This window comes from Mastomys coucha, unplaced genomic scaffold (genome assembly GCF_008632895.1).
Source record: "Mastomys coucha isolate ucsf_1 unplaced genomic scaffold, UCSF_Mcou_1 pScaffold15, whole genome shotgun sequence".
Classification (NCBI taxonomy): Eukaryota; Metazoa; Chordata; class Mammalia; order Rodentia; family Muridae; genus Mastomys; species Mastomys coucha.
In genome coordinates this window covers 105,181,873-105,205,361 of record NW_022196897.1, presented here as the reverse complement: position 1 = coordinate 105,205,361, position 23,489 = coordinate 105,181,873, and the positions used below count along the sequence as shown (strand labels likewise).

The window sequence follows — 23,489 nt, the reverse complement described above, 5'->3', positions numbered from 1 at the left end:
CACCATCAGAGGTGTGACTTATGGACCAAAACAGGAGCAGACAGGACAAAAAATGCCAAAGGCTAGGCATAGGCACACAGAAATGGGATGGAGCTAGAAAGTGGCTAACAGAGACAGAAAGTATGGGCCAGGTGAGACTGGAGAGCCATGCACACCTGAGTCCTGGCTCAGGGCTGCACCTGGCCTGCTGCTTTCCACAGGGTTACGAGTCTTCTCAGGGGATAGGGGCTGCAAGCTCTCAGGGCCTTGGAGAAGGTTGCTGACCAGCAGTTGTTGGGCACAGGGGTGGTTGGGGCCAGGATGAGCCTGGCACTCTGTCCTAGATTTATGAGTAGTACACTCCCCTAAACAGGAGTGCTTTTCAACTGTAGTATGAACCTTTCCTAGGTTCACCAAGGGGCCCGATTGTTCTGTTTCATTGTGGGCCAGGCCCTTGGACATAGGTGAGAATGTGGTCAGAGTAGGACGGTCAGGAAGTGGTTTGGGGATGTCCAAGACAAGGTGAGCCCTGCTAGGCAGAGCTAGTTTGTTGAATGGTGAGGTTCGGATTGGTGCAGGAGCATGAGGTTCAGCTGCCAGGCCTGGATTCTCGCCAACAGAAATGCTATGAGCTAGCTTGGCCATAGAACTGGTGGTGGGGTTCTGGTAGAAGTGGGGCTGAGATGAGCAGCTGTCAGCTTGTGGCAGGGATCCTAAGCTGCCCTGGATCTCTGCCTCCCGGAAGAGCAGTGGACGTGATGAAGGCACCTCATCTGCATCGGAGACAGGGACAGATGCAGGTCAGGTGGTGAGGAAGGGAAGCAAATGCTAGGGCTCGGTTCCTAGCTGCTACTCTACCCTGTGCATGATCACTAAGGGACATGCAGTGGCAAGCATGGTGACTTGGCAGGGCCACACTAGGCCCACCTCCCTCCAGCATGCCCACATACAGGTTTCATATTCCCCACAGCCTGTAGTTGAGCCCACCAGGTTCCTTACCCTGTGGTACCAAACTATGCACAGACTGGGCTTTCTGGAGTCCAGCTAATGGCCGGGTGGCAGCCATTTTCTTGGAGGCCCATCTGTTGTCCAGGTTGTTACGCCGTCGTGGCAACAGCACAGGAGCCACCTGCTTGGGGCTGGTGTTGCTAGAAGAGGCTTCCATTTCTGGGGGTGCTCCTGGGGGAGTGGCACCACTGCTTTTCAGCTGCTCACCAGGCATCTGTGATACCTGGTCAGGTCTGGACATCAAGGCCAAGCCTGAGGAGGATAGGGATGGTTCCCTACAGGGAGAATGAGTTCAGAAGAAGGCCCAGAGAAGGCTCAGTGCTTTCCTCCCCCTGAGATGGCCAGATGCTCTCATAGACAGAGATGCACCAGGAGAGGACAAGCACAAAGCAAGACAGGGTTTGCGTGAGACCACCACTTTGTACTCTAGGAGAGATGTGAAGGCGACATGCTGTGCCAGGTGTAGGAGCACCAGGTCAGCACAGCCATGTGGGGGACAGTCTGTACCTGAGTGGGGAGGTCTGCACTTGCAGGAGGAATCGTGATGAGATGCTCCGAGACTCTGTTCTCTCTAGGACCCGTGCTGGGCCCCCTGCAGGAGGCACAGAAACCATGAACTGAGTCAGAAGTTCTTGCCCCTACAAAGCAGCCTAAGGCACTGCCTACTGACCCTCCCTCTCAGTGTGGGGAGAAGGGCAGATGTAGCAACTGAAGGCTGGCCCACAGACCACACCTGGAGCAGCCCCATTGGCCAGAGTCTCAAAGTGCTGTTTTAGAAACTGCTCCTGATCCGGTGTATGAGGGCTGCCTTCCTGTAGCCCACAGAGGCCAATGCCTCCCTCTTCTTCCTCTTCTTCATCACCCTCGGCTGGCTCTTCCAGGTCTGAGGAGATGCCATCCACACTTAGGGGCTCTGTGCTCTCAGAGTCTGGATGTGGGGGAGGGGAAAGGCATCACACTGTACCTATCAGTCACAGGTCTGCCTTCCCTGCTTCACCGTCCCTTCCTCATGGTGCAGCCTTACCTTCATTAGGGTGTTCAGGGCTGGAAAGCCGGCTGCTGCTGTAATCCATAGAGCATGCACTGTCGGGACTGTGCTTTTCTGAGCCCCTGCTGCCTGGGTACACTCTTCCAAGGGATCCTCCGGTTGGAGCCTGCACCTGAAACGCACTGCCAGGAAGGCCAGCAAAGGGAAGGAAGGCCAGTTAGAAGTCAGCAGCTCCACTCAGCTCCTGTCTGTGAACACAGCTAGGAAGGAGGTGGCCTGGAGGCCCACCATTGCCCAAGTGAGAAAACTCAGAGGGAAAGGAAGAGTACAGGCCGCAGAGCCCATGAGTCCTGGCCAGGGCACAACCCTTGCCTGGTATCCATGGTAGGGCTGTCACTGGGTTCCGGGTAGACAATACCATCTTCAATGGGTGCAGACTCCAGATCTTGGGAAAAGACTCCTTCCTCTTGTGACAACAATTGGATAATGTGGGGGCAGGAGCAGGGTTGGGCAGCCTGAAGCCGAGGGGCCCTTTCATTCTGGAGACACACAAAGAAAGGGTACTTGTGAGAATTGCTGGCGTGAGAAGACGGTGTGGAGAGGAGGAACAAGTTGGCAAGGATTGGTGAATACCAGTTCTGAGGAAGCAGAGTACTGTAGCTCTGGGGACAGGAGGCAGGAAGCCAGGCTAGGCTCCAGCTGGGATATTAAGCTTCTGGAAGAGCTGTACTGGCACTCAGACTGCCAAGGCCCTGTCTACTCAACACCAAGAGTCCTCCCCAAGCTCCCTTTACCCCTCGGCCCACCCTACTCACAATACAGCCCAGCCAGCTCTATACAACTGCAGTTCAGATGACCCATGCGTGTCACAGACAGAGAAAGCATAGAAGTACCCATGCTCAGGCCTCAGTTGTTAGCACAAGGCTAGCTGAGGCTTCCTGAGATCTCTAGAGAGCTGGGAGAAAGCTAGCTCACCTGGCTAACATATGACAGTTCAGGGTCCTGTGGACCATGCTTCCCAGGACCAGCTGGGGACACAGCCAGTGAGTCCTGGCTGGGGCCTCGAGGGCTTGGGGCCAAGGTCTCTAGCTGTCGCAGGTCCAGCATGGAGCGAACACTCAGCTCCACACCTGGCTGAGCCCAGCGCCCTCTTCTTTTAGGTCCTGTGTTAGCTACAGGAGCTGGGTCCAGGAACTCCATGGTCTCTTGTGCCTGGTGGTTGTGGTGAAAAAAGGAGTAATAATCAGAATTATACTATCAACAAACAAGCATATGTGTATATTGCCTGCATGAATGCCACCCTCACTGTATTAGCTCATTTTATCTTTACAATCATTTTCTAGAGTAGGAGGCATTGCTATCCCAGATCTTACACATGAAGGGGACAGAAGCACAGAGGATTTCTGTGACTAGCCCAAGTCTATGTGGGACCTTAAGTGGCCTGCAGGCGAGGTTAGCGCTAAAGTGTATACTCGGAGCTACATTCTAGACCTCATAATAGGAACGCTTTAGTTTCTGCCTTTACAGTCTAGAGCTAGGACTCTAAATAATTCTGTTCTCTGAAGATACCCAACGGAACCCAGAGTCCCATCTCAGCACTAAGGCCAAACCAACAATGAGGGTCTGAGACACACACATACCGGCGTGGCCACTCTGTGAGGCTGCTACCAACAACTAGACTCAAAAGCCCAACTTGGGACGTGTGAGGGTTGGCTGCTTTGGGGCTTGCTGAAAATGTCTCTCCTTCTCTGGCACTCGGCAACAGGTATTCATTCCTGCAGCCTTTACCTCTGACTGCTCTGAACTAACTTCCTCATTGGGGTCTTCAGAACTAGAGCTCCCCAGATTTCTCCTTGCTGGAGCCTTGCTTTCGTTGGGCTATTGCTCTGACATGTGACTCACACCATCACTCCTCACTGCATGGTGCTTGTTTGTTACTGCTGTGGTTTGGTCTGGTTTAAGCACAGTGTGGTGGCAAGGCATTTCTTCCATGAGTTCCAGGTCAGCCAGGGCTGCATAGTGAGATCCTGACTCAAAACAAAACCAAGCTACTCTTGAATGGTTTTTCTCCCAGGCTCCTGGCAGATGAGGAGGTGGACCCCTCCTCTAGTGGGGGCAACCTCACCTGATACAAGAAGGAAAGACTGATGCTCCCTTAACCCCCAACTAGAGCAGCTGCTTGACCTCAATGATAAGGCCTTCCTTGGAAACAGGAATGGAGCATGTAGACAGGTCCTGTACCCAAATGCCTCACAAGGGCACAAAGGGCTCTGTTGCTACTCCCTCACATCTAATAATCTTGGAAGCAGATGTCAGTGATGGCACTTACCCGACTCATTTCCCAGTGGGACAGGCTTCGGAGCAAGGCTGGACTAGAGCCTGAGGCTAGACAGAAATAGGCAGTCAGAAGGCGTGTTCCCTACCTTTCCACCTCTGGGACCAGGAGCCCAGAACATCCTCATCCCCCATATGATCATTGTTATGGCCCAGCCTCCTTATCCCATGGTCCAGATGGGGCTGGCCTAGTCACCACACCAGCTAGTGCCTGTCTGCTTTATACCTAACTGCCACAAACCTAGTTCTTTCTTGGTGTTCTTGCCAAGGATGGGCAGAGCTGGCAGTTCTTCTTCTTCAGTACCCTCATCTTCTCCCTCCTTGTCACTGTCTGAGGAAAGAGCTGGTGCAGAAGGGGGTACTACTGGAGCATGGTGCCTGAGTCCAAGACAAGAAAGGTCATGGAAGAGAAGACTCACTGGGCCAGAAGCCAACAGTGATAGGCTTGTGCATGAGAAGGCAGGTCTTGGGATTCCAGGAGCTGCTGAACAGTACGTTCTACATGAGGTGGTGCAGGGAGATTGCACATCATGTGGACAACAGTGCGCAGAGCCCATCTCTGGCCCACTTACTGTTTGACTCCAGAAGCCCTTTGGGGAGAGGTTGGCCCTTGCTGCTTGATTCCTCGCTGGCGCTGGCGCAACTCAGCCAGGCGCTGCCTCATGCTGATGGTCATCTCAGAGCTCAGACGCCAAACAAATATGCAGCTAGGGTGGAGCCACAGCATTGGATAAGGGGCAGGGAAGGACTCTGGGGGTGGCAACACCATTTATCCCCACTTCCCATGAATTGGCAAGGCAATCCAGGCCACCATCCACTACCAGGTCAGGCCCCACCAAGAAAAATCCCTCTTCAGACCTACTTCCCAGAGACGCCATGAGAGGAAGTGAGAGGAGGGACAGGGGGGCACAGAAAAGAATCTGTCTCAGGGAAGTTAGCTTCTGCTCACCTGTCCCCCGACACGGAGATGAGATGTTTGCAGTCATTACTAAATTTCATGCCGGTGACAATCTCTGTAAAGAGTAAAGTATATGGTCCATGTCCTGCCACAAAGACCTAACCAAATTCCTGCGTGCTCCAGCCATGGGGATGGGTACTGCCTGCAGGGGAGGGAGAGTTGGGTTCTATCCTCACGTAGGCTTTGTGCTTTGAGTCTGGATGTGGGAGAGGGGAAAGGTACCAACCACACTGCCCCCTTCTGCTACAGGGCTTTCTACCCTTGCTTCAGTCAGTTGATCCCTCCCAGAGTATGGGCAGAATTGTGGTGTGGCAATAGACAAGGGACAAAAGTACAATTCCAAATAGGGATGTGGCTGCTACACTCACCTGAGTGACCGAACATGGTGGCCACACACTCGCCTGAGGAGAAGTCAAAAATGGAGAGATTCTTATCGGAACAGCTGGTGGCAATGTAGATCCCTGAGGGGTCTGTCTGCACCTGGGGACATAGAGGCAAGAGTAGGGGAGCGGCATCCCTCCTCGCTTAGCACTGACCCCAAGCTGCCCAGCAGCAGGGCAGGGCAGGGCAGGGCAGGGCAGGGCAGGCAGCAGGCTCTGCTAGCCCCACTGGGGTGCTCACTTTAATGAGAGTGCCATCTTCACCCTGTGACCCTTTAAACAGCTTTTTCTGCTTCCCGCTGCTAATGTTAAAGATCCTGTAAGGGAAGGAAGGCATATGTTCACAGCAGCCTGAGGACAGAGCACAAGAGCACAGCTAGAAGCAGCAGCACTCACTTCCCATTTGTCCCGGAGCTTGCTCGCTCTCTCGCTTGCTCCCCCTCACCGCGAGGCCTACTCTCTCAAGCGAGGCCTACTCTCAGGCGAGGCCTATTCTCTCAGGCAAGGCAGAGAACTTTGCTGCCTCAAAGAGGCTTGAAAGCCTGGACAAAAAGGCAGACTTGAGGACTTAGCTACACAGAGGAATGTGGTACAAAAGTCGGACAAGTGGAGGCCAGTAAAATAGCTCAGAGGGTAAAGGCACTTGCTGCCAGGCCTGAAGGCTTAAGTCTGATCTGCAGGACCCATGTCCTGGTAAGCAAAAAAACCACTCCTGAAGCTAGTGCTGACCACATTTGCTCACTGTGGCAGGAGCACATCCTCTCCCCACAAAATAAACAAGTCTGAGAAGGGAATGCCTACCGGATATTTCGGTCCTGGCAGCCAATGGCTGTGTACTTCCAGCTGGGCTCCACATCCATATCATAGAGGGTTGTCTTGCGTACCACATGGTGTGTTCGTGTAAACTGTACTCCTTCTCCAGACTGCAGTAGGGAGTGCAGGGGCAGACCACATCCAAATGCATCACCAGGTCACAGGGCTCACTTCTCCATTCACCTCCTGTAACCTGAAACCCGTTCCCACCCCTGCCATGTTGGGGGACACTTAGTGCCCTTACCTTCTGTGCAGTTCGGAAGTAAATGCTCTTGTCTGCGCCACAGCTGATCATTCGCACTTGCCCATCACTGGCTGTGGGGACAGGAGCCAGGCTGCTTCCTCCATATGAAGGCAGCCTTTCTCCTGCCTTCCCTTGTTTTTCCCAATGGAGCTACTCTATATGGTGGACCAACCAAATAAAACAGAGCGCATCCCACAAAACCCATGCCCCCTCTCAGCCTTCAGTCTGGCTCAGGGTCCCCTAGACTAGAAGTCTATATTCTACTTGTCTTCCTACCTAACCTCATGACTCCTGGGTACCTCCCAATCCTTCCCAGCAGACTCTTCTCATAAATATATAGGGAGGTGGTAGGTAGAGGAATGTAGAGCTTCAACTGCCCGGTCCCCACCTGCAAACTTGACAGCAGTGATGGAGGATGAATGCTCGTCCAGTGTCTGCTGTAGACTATATTCCCGCCCAGCATCCAGCACGTGGATCAGACGATCCCGGCTCGCCGATGCCAGCAGTTTCAAACCTGAGTTGGAAGAACCTCATCAGTGCACATTAAGCTGGCCCTTAGTGATGCCCGGAAAAGAGCCCCAAGTGGACAGAGCCTTATCTCCCTAAAGCTACATGAACCACAGAACAGGGACAGAGCTCTTAAAATCCTGTAAAGATCAAAGAATCTCAATGAATACAGGACCCAAGATTATCAGAAGCCAAGGCAGGTATAAGGTAGCACTGGCAGGACAGGAGGGGCTGTGCCAGAGCTAGACCCTGCTGAGGCATGGGCTAGACCTTACCTGTGTCTGGCTTAGAGTACTCCAGGCATAAGATCTCAGAGTCATGAGCCTCCACTTTCAGCATCTCGCTCAGGGACTGCAGTTCATGTACCCTACAAATAAGAGACGCCATTGCCGGGCTGAGAGAGGAAAGACCTCCTTCTTTTGTTACATCCTCTCCCCACCTTTAAACAAATGGTTTTAAGCTTTAAGAAAAACTTCAAACACTACAGGTGCTCTATATTTCCCTTTCCCAATTCTTAACTAACATGCATAACAACAGCACATTATCAGAGCCAGAGCATTTACATATTATTAACTAGGTATCTTATTAACATGTTATTATTTTTTCCATATGTCCTTACTTGATCCAGGGTCTTAAAGAGTGCAAAATGGCATTTAACTATCACTCCTCTTTAGTTTCCTGTAGCCTGTGGTAGTTTTTCCATTCTTCCTTATCTTCTACGACCTTAATATTTCTGAAGAACACTGACGGTTACTCTGTTGTATGTACCTCATGAGAGGTTACATGCATTTTTTTTTTTTTTCGAGACAAGATTTCTCTGTATAGCCCTGGCTGTCCTGGAACTCACTTTGTAGACCAGGCTGGCCTCGAACTCAGAAATCCGCCTGCCTCTGCCTCCCAAGTGCTGGGATTAAAGGCGTGCACCACCACCGCCCGGCGCATTTTTTTTTCACGAATGCCACAGAAACAATATTATGTCCTTCTTAGAACCCCATATCTTGAGCTTCCTCATGCCGATCAATCTGCGACTGATAGCTGTGCTACATATGTGAGATGGCCTTTTCTGAGCTCACCACTATAAGCTCATTCTTTCCATTTTATGGGATAAATATTTTGTTTCTAAGGTTTTGGGGGGAGACAAGCCCTCCTAAATCCTGCCCTTGAGGATAGCTACCACAGCCACCATGAGAGGCCGTCAGTACCTAGCTCAGAACCTGACATTACCTAAGTGTCCCCATGCGGTCTCCCGAAGCTAAGTGTTGTCCATTGGGGCTGATACACACGGAACGGATGCCTACTCGGGGATCCATCAGGGACCCATCAGTTTTGTCTCCTCCAGGCAGTTCAGTGTCCAACAAAGCCTGAGTGTTCCCGTCCACATAGATGATCTTAATGAGATCCTGCTGGGAAAGGTGAAAAGAGACAGCTCAGGCAATTCCAGCAGGATGGCTGCAAGCACAGAGGGATGCTGGGTAAAATCAACCCTTGGCTCATAGAGTCCAGCCAAATAAAAGCTGAAAGATCAAGATTCGGGGAGCCAGTCCCTGAAAACAAGGTCAAAGTATATAAGCATGGGGGCACTAAGTATGAAACAGGAGGCTCACATTGCTGAGGATGTTACGGTGCAGGGTAGAGCCATGTACCCCAGAGCTCTCTGTGTTCCATAGGCGGATGGTGTTGTCTGAGGAGCAAGTAATAAAGGAACTGGGGGGCAGACAGGCCTGATTACTGTCCTTTATCTCAGGGTAGACCTGAATGGATAGAGGGAGAGAATTAGACTTCTGTTTTGGGACTTTTGTTTACTCAAGAAGATGGAAAGGGGAATGAAATCCAAGGCAGAATGCTAAGACTTAGCCATTTGTCTGACATTTAGTAAGAAAACAAGATATTACTGTTATATACGCACACAGTAAGAAAAATCCCATTTTCCCAGCTCCTCCTGTGTGCCATAATCTCTCAATTACATTATTTCATCTCATTGTTAGAACAATTGAGAAAATCTGGTAATTCACTTTACAGTTAAGGAATCTAAGGCTTAGTCAGGTAACTTGTCCAAGATCCCTGAGCCCAGGATAAGACAAAACTCAAGCTAGGCAGAGACACACAAGAAGGCTGAGATGCACGGGCACTAACATTTACACTCAAGCTCTAGAATCTATGGCAGGGAAGCCATTGAAAGCAGAGAGGCGGGACCCTAGGGCTGTACGTGGTGTTCTCTACTTTCTATTCTCACAATGGAATTCCAGCAAACCCATCCAACATACCTCCACACTCCAGACACAGGAGGAATGATACAGAGCTGAGTACACCTTCCCCACTTTCTTGGGGTCCCTCACATCCCAAACATAGATGCTGTGGTCGTTGTATACACAAGATAGCCACTGATTAGTTGGATCAAAGGTCAAGGCAATGGTGTCTGGGTACCTTGCATTGGCCCCTCCAGAAAAGAGGCGACTGTGGGAGAGAGGACAGAAAGTCACCACAAAGGAAGGAATGGAGCACAGGACACTGTCTCCAGTCCTACAGATTTGGAAGTACAACTGAGAATTCAAAAGTCCCTCGAGATCCAATTCAGGAGCACACTCTGCTGGGCAAAGAAATGCTAACAAATTCATAGACCACCAATACCAAACAAGGCAATTCTGTGGTTACAATGGAGCACAACAAAATCTAGATGGTTCTATGAGTATTTCTGCACAGAGATCAAAACAAGACTATCATACATACCACCAAAATAAGGTTTGGAATATAGCTTAGTGGTAGAGCATTTATCTAACAAGCAAGGCCCTGAGTACTATCTCCAGCACCTCAACATCTCCTCTTCCTCTTCCTCTTTGTCCTCCTCCTCCTCCTGTTCCTCTTCCTCTTCCCCTCCTCCTCTTTCTTCTCCTCCTCTTCTTCTTCCTCTTCCTCCTCTTCTTCCTCCTCCTCCTCATCTTCTACTGAGGACACTTACCAAACCATAAATATGACCACACATCACCCTTTCCCTTCTAGCATGATTCGTGACTGTGTCTTTCTGTATCTTTACCATAACACATTTTATCTTTCTGGTGCTTACAGATTATCAAGATATTCAATTGTAAAACTGAACCTATTTCCTGGCATCAACCTACCAGAAGGAAGACTTCAATCCCTTGAGTCATTCTTTTTTTTTTTTTTTTTTTGGTTTTTCGAGACAGGGATTCTCTGTATATCCCTGGCTGTCCTGTCCTGGTACTCACTCTGTAGACCAGGCTGGCCTCGAAGTCAGAAATCCGCCTGCCTCTGCCTTCCGAGTGCTGGGATTAAAGGTATGTGCCACCACTGCCCGGCTGCTTGAGTCATTCTTAAAACCACCTAAGATGTGTCCAGATTTTACACATCCCTCCCAACACTCACTTACTGAGACATTCCATGGCCCTCTGTACTATTTAATCTCCTTGATTCTGACAAGTACCAAGAAACCCAGATTTCTGTCTACAAAGGGGATCTTTGGGCACCTCACACTCTTCACTCTGTTCCCTGAAGCACTGACTGAAGCTCTGAATGGGACAGTGGGCCCCATACCGCTCACCTGGCCTCAGTGATGCTGGCGACATCTGTTCCAAGGGCATGGGGTCTGGGTAGGGTACTGAGGAAGTGCAGGTTGGAAGGATTGAAAAGGCGCACCGTACCATCAGCACAGCCACAGAAGATATACTCTTGGCTTACAGAGATGCAGTGGGCTACAGTGGTCTGTGGGCAGAGGAGCTCGGTAAGTAAGGGCCATCTTCCTAGTTAGCTTGGTTTAATCCTTCCCAAGCCCTCAGCGGCACTCACTTACAAAAAGAGAGCCAGGCCAAGGTCTGGGTAACCCCTCAGTTGTCATCTAGAAATACCCTCCCTCCAGCAGCACAGGGTCAAAGGGCATGTAGCCCTGCACATTTGGGAGGTGGGGTAAAAAAATCAAGGGACTGTTCTAGGCCATCAGAGGGACTAAGATTGGAAGGTAGGAAAACCCCAATGAAGAGGAAGCAATAGCATGAGGAAGAGGAGACCTAGAAGCACTTACTGTGAAGCTGTCTGTGTTCTGAGCAGGAGAGGAGAGCAGGGAAGAGAGGTGAGAAAGAGCAAGGGCAGGTGGTTATGCAGGATCCCTGGGACTGCCCTGCTCTGCCGCTTCTCCTGCAGTCCCCACCCTTCAGCATGCACAAAGGCCCAGCCGGGTCTACAGCCCCAAGGTCAGTTCTCCCCTGATTTGAGACAAGGCCAGACCCTGTTCTGGAGCCAGAGTCACTCACTCTTAGCTCCACCCATTTGTCCAGGAGCCTGCGGTCGCTGAACTCGCACAGTAGCCCCGACGATGTGATGCAGAAAGTGCTATCGGCCTTTTTCCCTCTGCCACAGGCCACATCAGTGAACAGGTTGTTCCGCAGCTCCCCCAGCAGTCCTGAGCGGCCCAGCAGGGGCACAGTGGCATTCACCTGTGGAGACACACTACTGCATCCATCTAGCCTTGGAAATGAGGGGCTCAGAAAGAGGGCAAGCATAAACTCCTGTGTTCTCTGAGACTCCTAGGCCAGGTGGATCAGGTCCAGGCAGAACCTGTGACTGTTAAGCAAGCCAAAGGCCACTAGCTGGAGCACTGTTCGGGGCAGGCTGCCTCAGTCCTCACCTTTGAGGCTTTACTGTCATCCAGGTACCAGAATTTGATGTGCCGGTTGCCTGCAGTGACAAAGTAGCTGCAGTCTTCAGAAAAGGACACTGCTGTCACCCGACTGGACACTTTATTGGAGGCTACTACAATGTTTTTCTGGAGGGAAAGTCAAAGGAAGAATCAAAGCTCTGCCTGTTGGGGATAGAAGAAAGTATCTGGGAATGGACAAGAGCTCACAATAATTTCCACTTCAAAAAAACCAAAAAAAAAAATAATAATAATAAAAACAAATACAAATAAACAAAACAACCACAACAAAAAGAAAAAAACGAAACTATTCCTTTCTGGTATTTACTGGTCAGAAAACAAAACAAAACAAAAAAAAGCTACAACAACAAAACCCCACCCTCTTTTCTAAAGGAATTCAAAGGTTTAATTCCTCAGATGTGCAGGAAAAGCCTCTAGCAACACCCTTGCTCCCCAAATGCTGTTTAAGGATGAGCTGGAAACAGTGAAGGAAATGAGGTTGCTCCAGTCAGCAGTCCCCCTCCCCCCTCCGCCCCCACTGACATGGGAACACTCACGAGGATGCTAAGGCCAGCACCAGCCCACTCACCTTCCAGGCCCACACGTTGACAATCATGTCATGCTGGTAGCCCACAGACACAATGTACTTGGCACTCGGGGAGAAAGCCACACAAGCCACACCATACTTATGCTCCTGTAGCTCTGCCACCTGACTACGTTCAGCCACATCCCAAACTCGCACGGCAGGCATGTGCCCACTCTGCAGGGAGGCAAAACGGTATGTGAAAACTGTGGAAGGTGTTATGTGTAGCCTCCTTACACTCTCACTTCCCCAGCTTTAAACACTGTTTCTCCAATGTTCAACAGGAGAGAGCAAGATAAAGATGCAGAAAAAAGATCTGAGGGCACCAGTGTCAGCAGAGACTAGCCCTTGCCTCTGTATCTGGTCAAAGCTCCTTGAATGGTTCTAGTAAGCAGCAGGCATCTATCCCGACTGCCTCCTTGTAAAGCCAAGGGCTGTGTTCCTGTGTGCCCAGTAGGGGGCATCTGAAGACAGGAATATTTTAGGATGGTGGATTTCAAAATGTGTTCTTAATTACCCCACATTGTTAGCAGCCCTGGGGGAAAGGAGGCAAGAGAAGACTCCAGCATGTAAAACATTTGACATAACCTGCATGACCTGACTGATATCTCCATGTCCCCCCACATAAATAAATGAATTAAAAATTTTTTTTTTGTTTTGGTTTTACTTTTAGAAGAAGGTTATAGAATCAAACAACTTTGGGGTAGAAGCCCAGCTGTAAGCACGTTGAAAAGCCCTCCCAGGGAGTCTGATCACACTAAAACTTAGGAACAGCTATTTGGACACAGCAGAAACCAGGGTATCAATCCATGAAGCCAGAGTGGCAGTAGCCTCGCTGGACACAGGACTGTGGCTTTGGTTGAGGGCAGGGCGTCCATACGCCACAGTATTGCTGCCCTGTTCTTCACTTACCTCTCCAGTGACCAAGTACTTGCCATCAGGGGAAAAGGCAAGGGCAGTAATGGTTTTCCTACAAGAGACAAGGCAGGTTTGGTTGAACCTAGTAAACTGTGCCCACTTCCCCAATCTCCCTTCCTCCATCCTTCCTGCACATTTTCCAAAGGCAAGACCCACAAACTCAAGAGTGTATGTGCACTTCCCTATCTGGCCTCAGGGCCAAATCAGGTCCCAAGCCCCAGGGCCTGGGGCCCCTGGCCACAGTCACCACACAGCCCCCAAGGCCAGGCCCTTAGCCACAGTCACTGCACAGCCCCAGAGGCCAGGCCCACACACCTGGAACTGTTGAGGATGTGGTGCTGTTTGTGCTTCCGGGGATTGAAGAGGACGACCACACACCTGAGGAGATGAGGGAGATGTCAGGGTGAACCAGAGCTTCCTCAAGAGCCCACTGAGACTTCTGGTCACCCAGCAGAAGGAACAGGTAATCTAGGTCAGAGTCTCCACCTAAAAGGGCCTATTAGCAGATTCACGGAGTAAAAAGGCTCTCCATGGAAGCCTGTTCACCAGGACGCTGATTGTCAGTCCCATCTCTGATCATACCCCCACAGGACAGCAAAGACAGAGGCCTTCCCATAGCCTTTGGACATATCCCAAGGAATGAATGCAGGATGAAAGAATTAATGTGATTTGATCAGCTCAGGCCTCAGCTTGCAACTGGTTCTCAGGCTTGGAGCCCCATGTCTTAACCACTGTTATAGATGGTATGCTTCTACCTATTGAATAAGGAAGAATACTTGGTCTATGCTGGAGTAGAACTGTAAGGAGGCCTAAGCTGGAGGTAGAGGGAGCAGAGATAGCTTGAGAGGACCTTGGGAATGACTTGTGAAAGGCTACAGAGCTTCCAACTGAGCCATTCCTGCTTCAGGGCCTAAGCAGGGTTTTCTGATCACTAGAACAAGACGAGTAAAGGTTTGTCCCAGTTCACAAAAAAGGGCTGAGACAACTTTTCCTCGAAGGGGACAAGGCTTCCAGATGGGATAGAATTCAGACAGACTGTCCAGAGCAGCTCTGGAGAGGGAAGCTGAATGGTAGGAATCAGCAGCAATAAGCTAGAGGTCAAGGGCAGGACAGTGTTCTCAGGAGGCTCCTTGGTTATGAGCAGGCGCTAGGCCTGTTGTCCAGCTGCCTAACCTCTTACCAGTGGAACAGCAGACAAGAGCAAGCCTGGAGGCTGCCTGCCATAGAGTGGAAGAAGAACGAGCACAGACTGCAGTGGAAAACTAGGCAGAGGTGTACATTGATAATTCGTACTTGGCATCTCAGGCTCAGTCAACTATCCAATATACAGAGCCCACATATTCTCCAGGGACACTAGATCTTTGATAGGACCAAACGTCAAGAACTTCCAGGTCACCAACAGATTACAAGTCTTGGGTCTCATCACCACTAACTGCCCTACTAGCCATTCCTCAATGGTTTTCTTACTCTTATCCCTGTCCCCACTTTTTCCTGATCGCTTTGCCCCATTCCTTTCTCTTTTCACTTTTCACCTCAAGTTCTAATCTTCCGAGTCTCCCTTTAAAACGCCATGGTCAGGAGGGTCTTAAATATGGCAAAAGCCATGTTTATACGAGCATTTGGTAGGCTGCAGAAAGAAGTTTTGATTCTTCAAATATGCAATGTACAATATATTGAGTTCAGAGCTAGACTGAGCTACAAAGTAAAACCTTGCCCTAAAAACAAACATGACAAAAGCAAGGACTCTGACAATTTTGTATCCTGTCACTTCTAAACAGGTATATGAAAGCACACATCAGTTACAATTCAATTCACTATATGTAGAATAATATCCTCTAGGACTGTCATCATCTACTTAGAACCCACAGAGTTTTCTGTGGCTGCTGTTTCCTGAACCTTCTTCCAATCTGTGCTGACCTGTGATGAGCCCTCTACAGGCTCAGCTCTAACAAAGGCGGCTAGTCTGACCTTAGGGGCCACTAGCTTCCTGACTAGAAGTGGATGAACAAGGGCAAAGGGCTTCCACTCTGCGACAGACTTCCTCTAACTGTGACATAATGAAACCAACTTTGGCCCAAATGTGGTCCCTGCCTGTGAGTGTTCCCTGAAGACTGTCACCCTAAAGCAGCACAGTGGCCTTTAACTTGTTCTGGTGGCATACACATATAATCCCAGCACTTGGGAGGTGGAGGCAGGAGGGTCAGGAGTTCAGTCATCTTCAGCTACATAGTGGGTGTGAGATCAGCCTGGGCTGCATATGATCCTGTTAAAAAACAAAACAACAAAACCTTTCAAGACTTCATAAAATACAATTTCTTCTGTTTCCTCCATCTCCTAAGTTCAAGTTCATACAACACTGTGTGTGTGAATGTGTGTATGAGTGTGCGTTGTGTGTGTATGTGTGAGTGTGTGTGTATGTGTGTGTACAATGCAGGCAGAAAGATGACTGACTACAGGTAGATGAGCAAGTCCTACTCCACCTCCTTTTCCTCCCCTTGTCTCATGCCAGGAAATTTTCCAGCAAGGAAGGGATAGAAATACACAGGGTAAAGCCTTTAAACGTTTTATCCAGATTTATTCAGACTAGAAACTAACCCCTCAGAGAGAAAACGCACATATGTATTTCTCTATGGAAGAGCTGTGCCCATGTCCTTCCAAGTAAACAAGAGGGCCTACTCTCATAGCCTCAAAGAGCCTTTGGTTTTCTTAGTGAACTTACAGCAGGCGACATAGTCAGCTAGGGAGAGGAGGGTGGAACACAGTTGGCATCAGTCATTGGCCCTTCACTTCCAATGTCCTTGCTCAGCAGGGGAAGCCCTTGCAGCAATATTCACTGAAATCATCAACATAAAGACTGTTGGGTTGGGCTGGCCCAACAGGCTGACTCCTGTAACTTAGAACTTGAGGGCACAGAGAGATTGCTCATCTTTACAGAGAGAGGGTAAGGCCTCAGTCCCTTAGGGCCTCAGTTTAGGAGTCATGCTGTGGGACACCAGTGCCAGGAAGTGCCAAGCCCTTGGCATTCCCATCCTTGCACAGGCCCAGGCTTGCTTCATTCTCACAGGAGCCATCTCCTACCACTCTCCAACCTCCAGAGACAAAGCCAAAGGAAAATCAGGCTGAGCCATGAGTAGAGCAGCACACACATGGCCAGGCCCAGGAGGTTCCACAAGAAACAATGTGTCTTCAGATTTCTTTCAGGCTAAGTGAAATCAAAAGGGCCACAGGGAGGTATAACGAAAGTTCTTCCATGACTCAATGGCAGCCTCTAATCCTTTAACTGTCACTCCTCACATTCTTTACTGTACTTTACCACCATCACCTACTCCTTCTTCAAAGCATGTAGCAACTTCTCATCTTCTACATAATGTACTTTGTGAGGAGTGCCTAGCACTACATTTCTAACTCAGCAAAGACTCTATTTTTGTGTGTTGTTTACTGTTAAGTCTCCAGCTCCCAGAAGACTGGTACTCAGGATTTTGGAAGGTATAAATAAAGCTTTAAGTCATTAATAAGCCAGGCATGGTGGTACATGCCTATATTCTCAACACTCAGAACATGGGGGCAGGAGGATCAGAAGTTTAAGGGCTACATAGTGAGTTTGAGGCCAGTGTGGAATACATGAGAGCCTGAGGAAGGACGGAAGAGAGGAAGGAAGAAAGGAAGCAAGCAAGGAAGGAAGGAAGGAAAGGAAGGAGAAAGAAAGGAAACACGAACTTTAAGTCACGAACTGCAAGACCTCCAAACTCAGCTGAAAACCCTGAGCTCTGTGACCTAGAGCTTTAGGCAGGTCCATAGCCCCCCATGTTACAGCTATACCTCACTCACTGAAGCCCAAGCGCAATGCAGTGGTAGAAAAGTGAAGATCACTGTGGTCAGGTAGATCCTCCTGCTAATACACTATATGGCCTTGGACTTGTTTACTTTCGAAAACCTCAGCCTCCTCATCCATAAAGCAGAAGGAGCATCTGCCTTAAGAACCCTGTGAACACACCACAGCATGGTGTTCACTATGCTTTACTGTCTCCTTCCTAGGCATTCCTAGAACTATACTAACATACCTCTCAGCATGTCTATGAGTATCCAAAATGGTTAACTGAGGATGGCAGACTCACCCTGGGTATAGGTGCCATGAAACCACAAGCTGAGGTCCTGAGTTGAATAAAAAGGAGAAAGGAAGTTGAGCAGGAGTTTCCTCTCTGATGCAACCTGCACACCCCTGCCACCATGACTTCCCAGCCATGGTGGGCCTCACTCCTGCCACCGTGACTTCCCAGCCATGGCGAGCTTCTGCTTCAACTAAAATAAGCCCAAAATAAGCTTCCTTCTTTAAGCTGCTTTTATCAGGGATTCTGTCACAGCAACAAGAAGAGTAGCTGTTGTAGTCACTGTTCTGTGGTGGTGAAGAGACACCATGACCAAGGCTACTCTTATAAAAGAAAGCATTTCATTGGGGCTCGTTTACAGCTTCAGAGGGTTAGTCTATCATCATCATGACACTGGGAGAGTAGTTGAGAGAGCTACATCCTGATCCACAGGCAGAGAGAGACTGGGCCTCAAAGTCTACCCAAAATGACATACAGCCTCCAGCAAGACCACACCTCCCAATCATCTCAAACAGTTCCACTCCCTAGTGGCTAAGCATTCAAATATATGAGGCTATGGAAGCCATTCTTTTTTTTTTTTTTTTGGTTTTTTGAGACAGGGTTTCTCTATATAGCCCTGGCTGTCCTGGAACTCATTCTGTAGACCAGGCTGGTCTTGAACTCAGAAATCTATCTGTCTCTGCCTCCCAAGTGCTTGGATTAAAGGTGTGCACCACCACTGCCCAGTGGTGGAAGCCATTCTTATTCAAAGTGCCACAGTAGCTAATAAAGCAAACTGGGATAAGGGGTTGTTATGATGAAACTTAAATGGCTCATAGGTCTTTGGAACTGGTTAGCCTGAGGAATGTGGAAGAATGTATGGAGCTGTGGGCTAGAGAAGCCCTGGGTTGCTGAAGCAGAGCTTATTCGACCAGTCTGGTGGGAGTTTTGAAGATCAAACACTGAGAGAATATGGTGGTCATGGCCTGGTTCATGAGGTTTCAAGGGGAATGAGGACTATCTTAGAAACTGGGCCACACTATTTGTGCTACATTTTGGCAAAGAATCTAGCTTCATTTTGCTCAAATCCTGAGAATTTTATTGTACCTGAATTTAAAAATAATAGACTAGTTTGTCTTGCAGAAGAATTTCAAGACATGCTAATAATATTCAGGCTGTGTCATGTTTACTGCTCACTGCTCTGATCCAGATCTGCAATGAGAGAGAAAAACAAGTAAGACAGAAAGGTATGGAAAATGCATAGTTTGGCAAAAAAGGAACTTAAGAGAGTTTAAGTTGTGGATGCAGAGAAAGCAGCTAAAATGATTACAGAATGTCCTGCTGCGTGGGACACTAGCAAAAGAACCTGAGGGAAAGACCTCACCCACTAAAGGACCAGTAACAGTGCAAATAATGGAAAATGTTTTCCCAGGATGAACCACAGGCACCCAGAGGATGCTGCAGCTGTGGTGGGAGGCCTGGGCAAGCTCACACTAGTAGAAGAGCCTGCCAGCATGGTCCTCTTGTCTTGGGTTTGCAGGTATGAACAAAAGATGCAAAGGTGAGAGGGTCCTGGAGGCTTCCACCAAGGTTCCAGGAAGCCACTAAGGCAAGGAATGTGTGGCAGTGCTAGGGTCCTGAAAAGAGACCGCTGCGTGATCTGGGAAAATGAAGCCTAAATTCCAATGAACAGCCTAGGATACTGGGGATGCCAAGGCTAAGTGATATCCATCGAGAAAAGCAGCAGACATGGAGTGAAGGTGACCCAACAGAATCTATGTACACTGCAGACAGCAGCACTCAAGAGACAAGCTGCCCAAGGGACTCCATCAGGAGCCCACATGCCGAGGCCTCCAGGCTCGGTGTCTGCACTCCTGGGTGTTGGTCTTGCTGTGAGGTCCATACTTTCTCTGCTCCATTCTTCTATTTTGCAGGAACATTTGTTCTGTGCCTTTTATATTTGAAGTATAAAAATTGTTTTATTTTAAAGGGGCTCATAGTTAAGAGATTGCCTTGAGTCTAACAATGGACTTTGAATTCCTGAAGAGTAGTAAGACTGTTAAAGACTGTGGGATGCTTGGAGATAGACTAAATGTATTTCTGAAGTCTGAGATGAAAATGAGATCTGAGGTGTCATGCTGGAATATTGTTATTTAAATGATGTATTTGAGTGATAAGATGATAAGAGGTAGAGTTGTGATAGTTTATCTTGTCAACTTGACAGGTTTAGAATCACCATGGTAACAGGCAATGAATGCCCCTTAGAGTGACTATGGAGATGTTTCCAAGAAGGTTTAATTAAGGAGAGGAAGCCTACCCTAAATGTAAATGGCACCATCTCTTGGGCTTGAGTCCTGGACGAAAGGAGAAAATGAGCCACTGCCAGCATCCATCTCTGTGTGTAAACACAGACACAATGTGTCCTGCCACCTTACGTCCCTGTCACCATAGCCTCCTCTCTGTTTTGAACTATACTCTCAAGTATGAGCCAAAACAAACCTGATGTTGCTTTGCCAGGTATTTTATTTTAGCAATAACAAAAGTAACTAACACAGTTACTTGGCAAGCTTTTGGAAGGGTACCAAGGAAAAGGCTACCAGGAGGTTAGCGTTTGTGACAGGAAGCTACTGTGTACAGCATCTCACACAATACTTTCTACAAACTATGAGTTCTAGTGTTATCCAGAAGCTGAATTAGACTATGATACATTTTGCTTCCAAAACAGGAATCTTATGGCTTTAATTATTCCAAGAGAGAAAGAGGCTAGTGTGTTAGTTGGAGAATCCCTGGTTGTTGTCCTCTTGAGATACCTAGAATTCAGTGCCTTCCAAATAACCCTCTTGAGTCAGGCCATGTGACCCAGTAATATCTGTTTATGGGACATTTACAATCCTCTCCTCAAAAACATGGGAAAACATGTTTTTCAAACATGAAAAAAGGTTAGTTAAATGTGGACAAAGCTATCTCCCCAGCAACTCCACAGACATTTCTTTCCCCAATAAGAGGCAAATCCTTGTAAGCAGCAAGATTTAAAAACCAGGTCATAACAATGTTTTCTGAGTTCCCAGCTTCTCCCTCATTCTAGATTAGCCACTAGCTGACTGGCTCCTCCTCTCTTCCTAGGGGGCTCTGCACTTGACATGTCCTCCATGTGGACCACGTCAGCATCAAAGCTCACATACTGCTGTCTTCTGTCATACTAGAATCAGTTCAGGTACTCCCCACTGAGCCCTCAGCACAGAATTAACTTTTTTCATTTTATTTTTTAATTTAACATTTATGAATATTTGCCTACATGTATGCATATATATACCACATGCCTCCTTGGAACCTGTAGGAGCCAGAAGAGGGCACTGGACTCCTTGGAACTGGAAGTACAGACAGTTGTGAGCCACTATGCAGGTGTTAGGAACAAAACCCAGGTCCTTTACAAGAGCAGCAAGTGCTGTGAACCACTGAACATCTCTCCAGCCCCCCCAACCACCCAATCTAACGCTGGCATCCTCCTTAGCTCCCAGTTACTTATGTACTGTCTCTTCCATCACCCTGGCTGCCCAGAGTACCTACTCCCTCTGGTCCTCCCTTGCGCCCTAATTTGTTTGCACACTTATTGTCTGCTCACTTTTCTTGCTCCTAAACTCCACAATATCAGTGACCTGTCTCTACTGTTTACTCATATATCCCTGGTGTCTAAGTAGAGCAGGTTGTTTAATAAACTGCTGACCAAATGAACAAATAAATCAGTTAGCAAATTGTTATGGGAAGAACTCAGAGTCATGACTTAAAGTTAGAAAAATACAACAGAGGTAAGACAGAGGATACTGTTGAGTATGTGACTCTGTACATGATTCCATCAGGTAACAAGTTCAAAGATCTGCTTCTCAGGCCCACCAAGTCTCTCCACTGACAAACATCACATGTAGCTCAGTGTCTCAGAGAGTAAGGAGGAATATGGTCTTTCAATGCAGCTTTACAATTTAGGAGAAAATTCTGTGGCTCTCCGCCTGACTGTTTGATAATGCTGGGATCTGAGCATAAATTCCAACATGGGCATACTCAGGAAAGGACTTCCCCTCTTTTCTCCACTGAAAAAGCAAGACACTTCCTCTTATTGCTCTAAAGGTCCAGTCTCTTTGCACTTCCTACCCCAGTAGTTGAAAAGCAGCTCTGTTCAGAGTTCTCACCAAGTTATGCTGGTAGCATTCACGGTCGAGGTGTGGGAGGGCAAGGAAGACCAGCCCAAGGAGACAAAGGAACTATGAAGCCAGCTGGGGGCCGGGAGAGGGTGAAGACCAGCTCAACTAAGAGAGTTCAACCAAACTAGGTCCCTCAGAGAGAGTACATGGGGATTACACTGTCATCCTGAGGTGGGGGGTGTGATGGGTAATACTGTCAACTGGACAAGGTACAATGACAATCTATAACCTATAGGAGACAAGATCTGTAATCGTGCAGGAGACAAAACTCTATGGATGTCTGTGAGGGAGTTTCTAAACTGGGTTAGTTGATATTGTAAGACATGCCCTTATTGTGGGCAGTATGATTCTGTTGGTTGGAGGCCAAACAAACAGAAAGGAGAAAGCAAGCTGAGCGCCAGCACCCACCTCTCTGCCTCCCAACCATGGGCGCCGTGTGACTGGTGGTCTCATGCTCTTGCTACCATGCTTTGAGAAGGAAGGGGAGTTGTTTTTGCTTATAGTTTGAGGGTACCTTGAAGCCGATCTTGTGACATATTTTGTCACAGCAAGGAGAAAGTAACTAATACAGGAAGCTTCAAGTAGGACAGGTGAGGGGTGGGCTTCCTGTGGGACAATAGCTAAGGAAAATCTTTGGAGAAGAGAAACAAGATTCACTAAAACTGATGGGTCTTGACCCAGAGACCATGTTCACTCAGATCCACCCACCTCTGCCTGCCTGACACATGTGTTGACTACCCCTGCCCCTTCACTGTGCTGTTTCATTTCCTCTCAGAAAATTTTGTTCTGGTTTGATAGCTGCTACTAGGCTTCTGGGAGGGTTGAGTTTTGTTTCTCTTCTTGTTTCTAGGATACCTGAGCTGGCTCCTACAGCAAGAGCTGCAGGAACAGGGTGGGGGGAGGGCGGGGGGCTGAGGGTGGTGCTATGCAAAGGAGGAAGGAGGAAAGCCTGCTTGGGCTCGCACAGACGCACAGACGTTAGTGGATCCCATGAACCCTAGGAGTACAATGGAGAGCAGCTCTTTGCACAGGAGAAACCAACATCTTAAGAAAGCCACAGCTCAGTGAACAGCTTGGGAGTACTGCCTAGGGTTAACCAAAGTAAAGAGCACTCAGGAAGTCTCCTAGGAGACCCTAGACTAGAAGGAGGATTCGCAGGCAGCACACTGCGCTGCAAAAGCCTGTAAAGAAAAGCACATACTCAAAGGCTCAGAGCACAGCCACAGGGCCCTGTCTATGGACACTAAACACCATCAGAGCCCCCAGAACACCAGAGATGCCCTACTCAGAACCCAGGGCAGAAGTCTCCCTGCATAGACTAATCTGTCCATAAACTATCCTCAAGTGTCAGGTAGATAATTTAGAGAAAGAGCAGAAAATCTGGCTTTTCCCTACTCCATGCTATTTAAGAGTTGGAGCTCTGGCTGGGCACGGTGGTGCATACCTTTAAATCCTAGTATTTGGGAGGCAGAGGCAGAAGCAGTTGGACCTCTGTGAGTTCAAGGCCAGCCTGGTTTATACAGCAAGTTCCAGGACAGTCAGGGCAATTAACAGAGACAGAAATACCCTATCTCAAAACGCCAAAAAAAAAAAAAAAAAGACAGGCTACTTGGACCTGAACTCCAATAAAAACAATGGCAATGTGATTTTGAACAAACTGCTTCACCTTGAATCACAGTTTTCTTCTCTAAACTATGGAGTCGATAACAGTAACAACCTCAAGCTCCTATGGTCAAGTGCTGTCCTGCTACAGCCTCTCAAGTATTTAGTACTATAGAGCATTGCACATGACTGACTATACGGAACATCTAAAGTTGACTGTGATGATGGCTGCAGACTCTAGAAAATTAC

The 23,489-nt window shown here is 48.5% G+C and overlaps 1 protein-coding gene across 7 annotated transcripts in view; it reads right to left on the bottom strand.

Annotated features, from left to right (window-relative positions):
* Nucleotides 1-23,489, bottom strand: part of Mapkbp1 (mitogen-activated protein kinase binding protein 1) — a 52,954-nt gene that overhangs the window by 3,085 nt on the left and 26,380 nt on the right. For 2 of the 7 annotated variants that reach the window (XM_031371554.1, XM_031371553.1), the window contains exons 4-30: nt 13,673-13,735; nt 13,352-13,409; nt 12,446-12,616; nt 11,848-11,985; nt 11,474-11,656; nt 11,245-11,262; nt 10,768-10,928; nt 9,476-9,665; nt 8,816-8,962; nt 8,436-8,614; nt 7,487-7,578; nt 7,093-7,218; nt 6,705-6,775; nt 6,449-6,570; nt 5,889-5,964; nt 5,636-5,747; nt 5,259-5,322; nt 4,882-5,016; nt 4,551-4,687; nt 4,305-4,360; nt 2,951-3,187; nt 2,348-2,514; nt 2,012-2,157; nt 1,721-1,915; nt 1,495-1,579; nt 979-1,262; nt 156-752 (exon numbers count right to left, since the gene is read on the bottom strand). In XM_031371554.1, the coding sequence (XP_031227414.1) occupies nt 156-752; nt 979-1,262; nt 1,495-1,579; nt 1,721-1,915; nt 2,012-2,157; nt 2,348-2,514; nt 2,951-3,187; nt 4,305-4,360; nt 4,551-4,687; nt 4,882-5,016; nt 5,259-5,322; nt 5,636-5,747; nt 5,889-5,964; nt 6,449-6,570; nt 6,705-6,775; nt 7,093-7,218; nt 7,487-7,578; nt 8,436-8,614; nt 8,816-8,962; nt 9,476-9,665; nt 10,768-10,928; nt 11,245-11,262; nt 11,474-11,656; nt 11,848-11,985; nt 12,446-12,616; nt 13,352-13,409; nt 13,673-13,735 (4,010 nt within the window). Of the gene's footprint in view, nt 1-155; nt 753-978; nt 1,263-1,494; nt 1,580-1,720; nt 1,916-2,011; nt 2,158-2,347; nt 2,515-2,950; nt 3,188-4,304; nt 4,361-4,550; nt 4,688-4,881; nt 5,017-5,258; nt 5,323-5,635; nt 5,748-5,888; nt 5,965-6,448; nt 6,571-6,704; nt 6,776-7,092; nt 7,219-7,486; nt 7,579-8,435; nt 8,615-8,815; nt 8,963-9,475; nt 9,666-10,767; nt 10,929-11,244; nt 11,263-11,473; nt 11,657-11,847; nt 11,986-12,445; nt 12,617-13,351; nt 13,410-13,672; nt 13,736-18,549; nt 18,655-23,489 lie in introns of all 7 variants that reach the window. The other 5 variants (XM_031371559.1, XM_031371558.1, XM_031371555.1 and 2 more) reach the window with 5 other exon arrangements.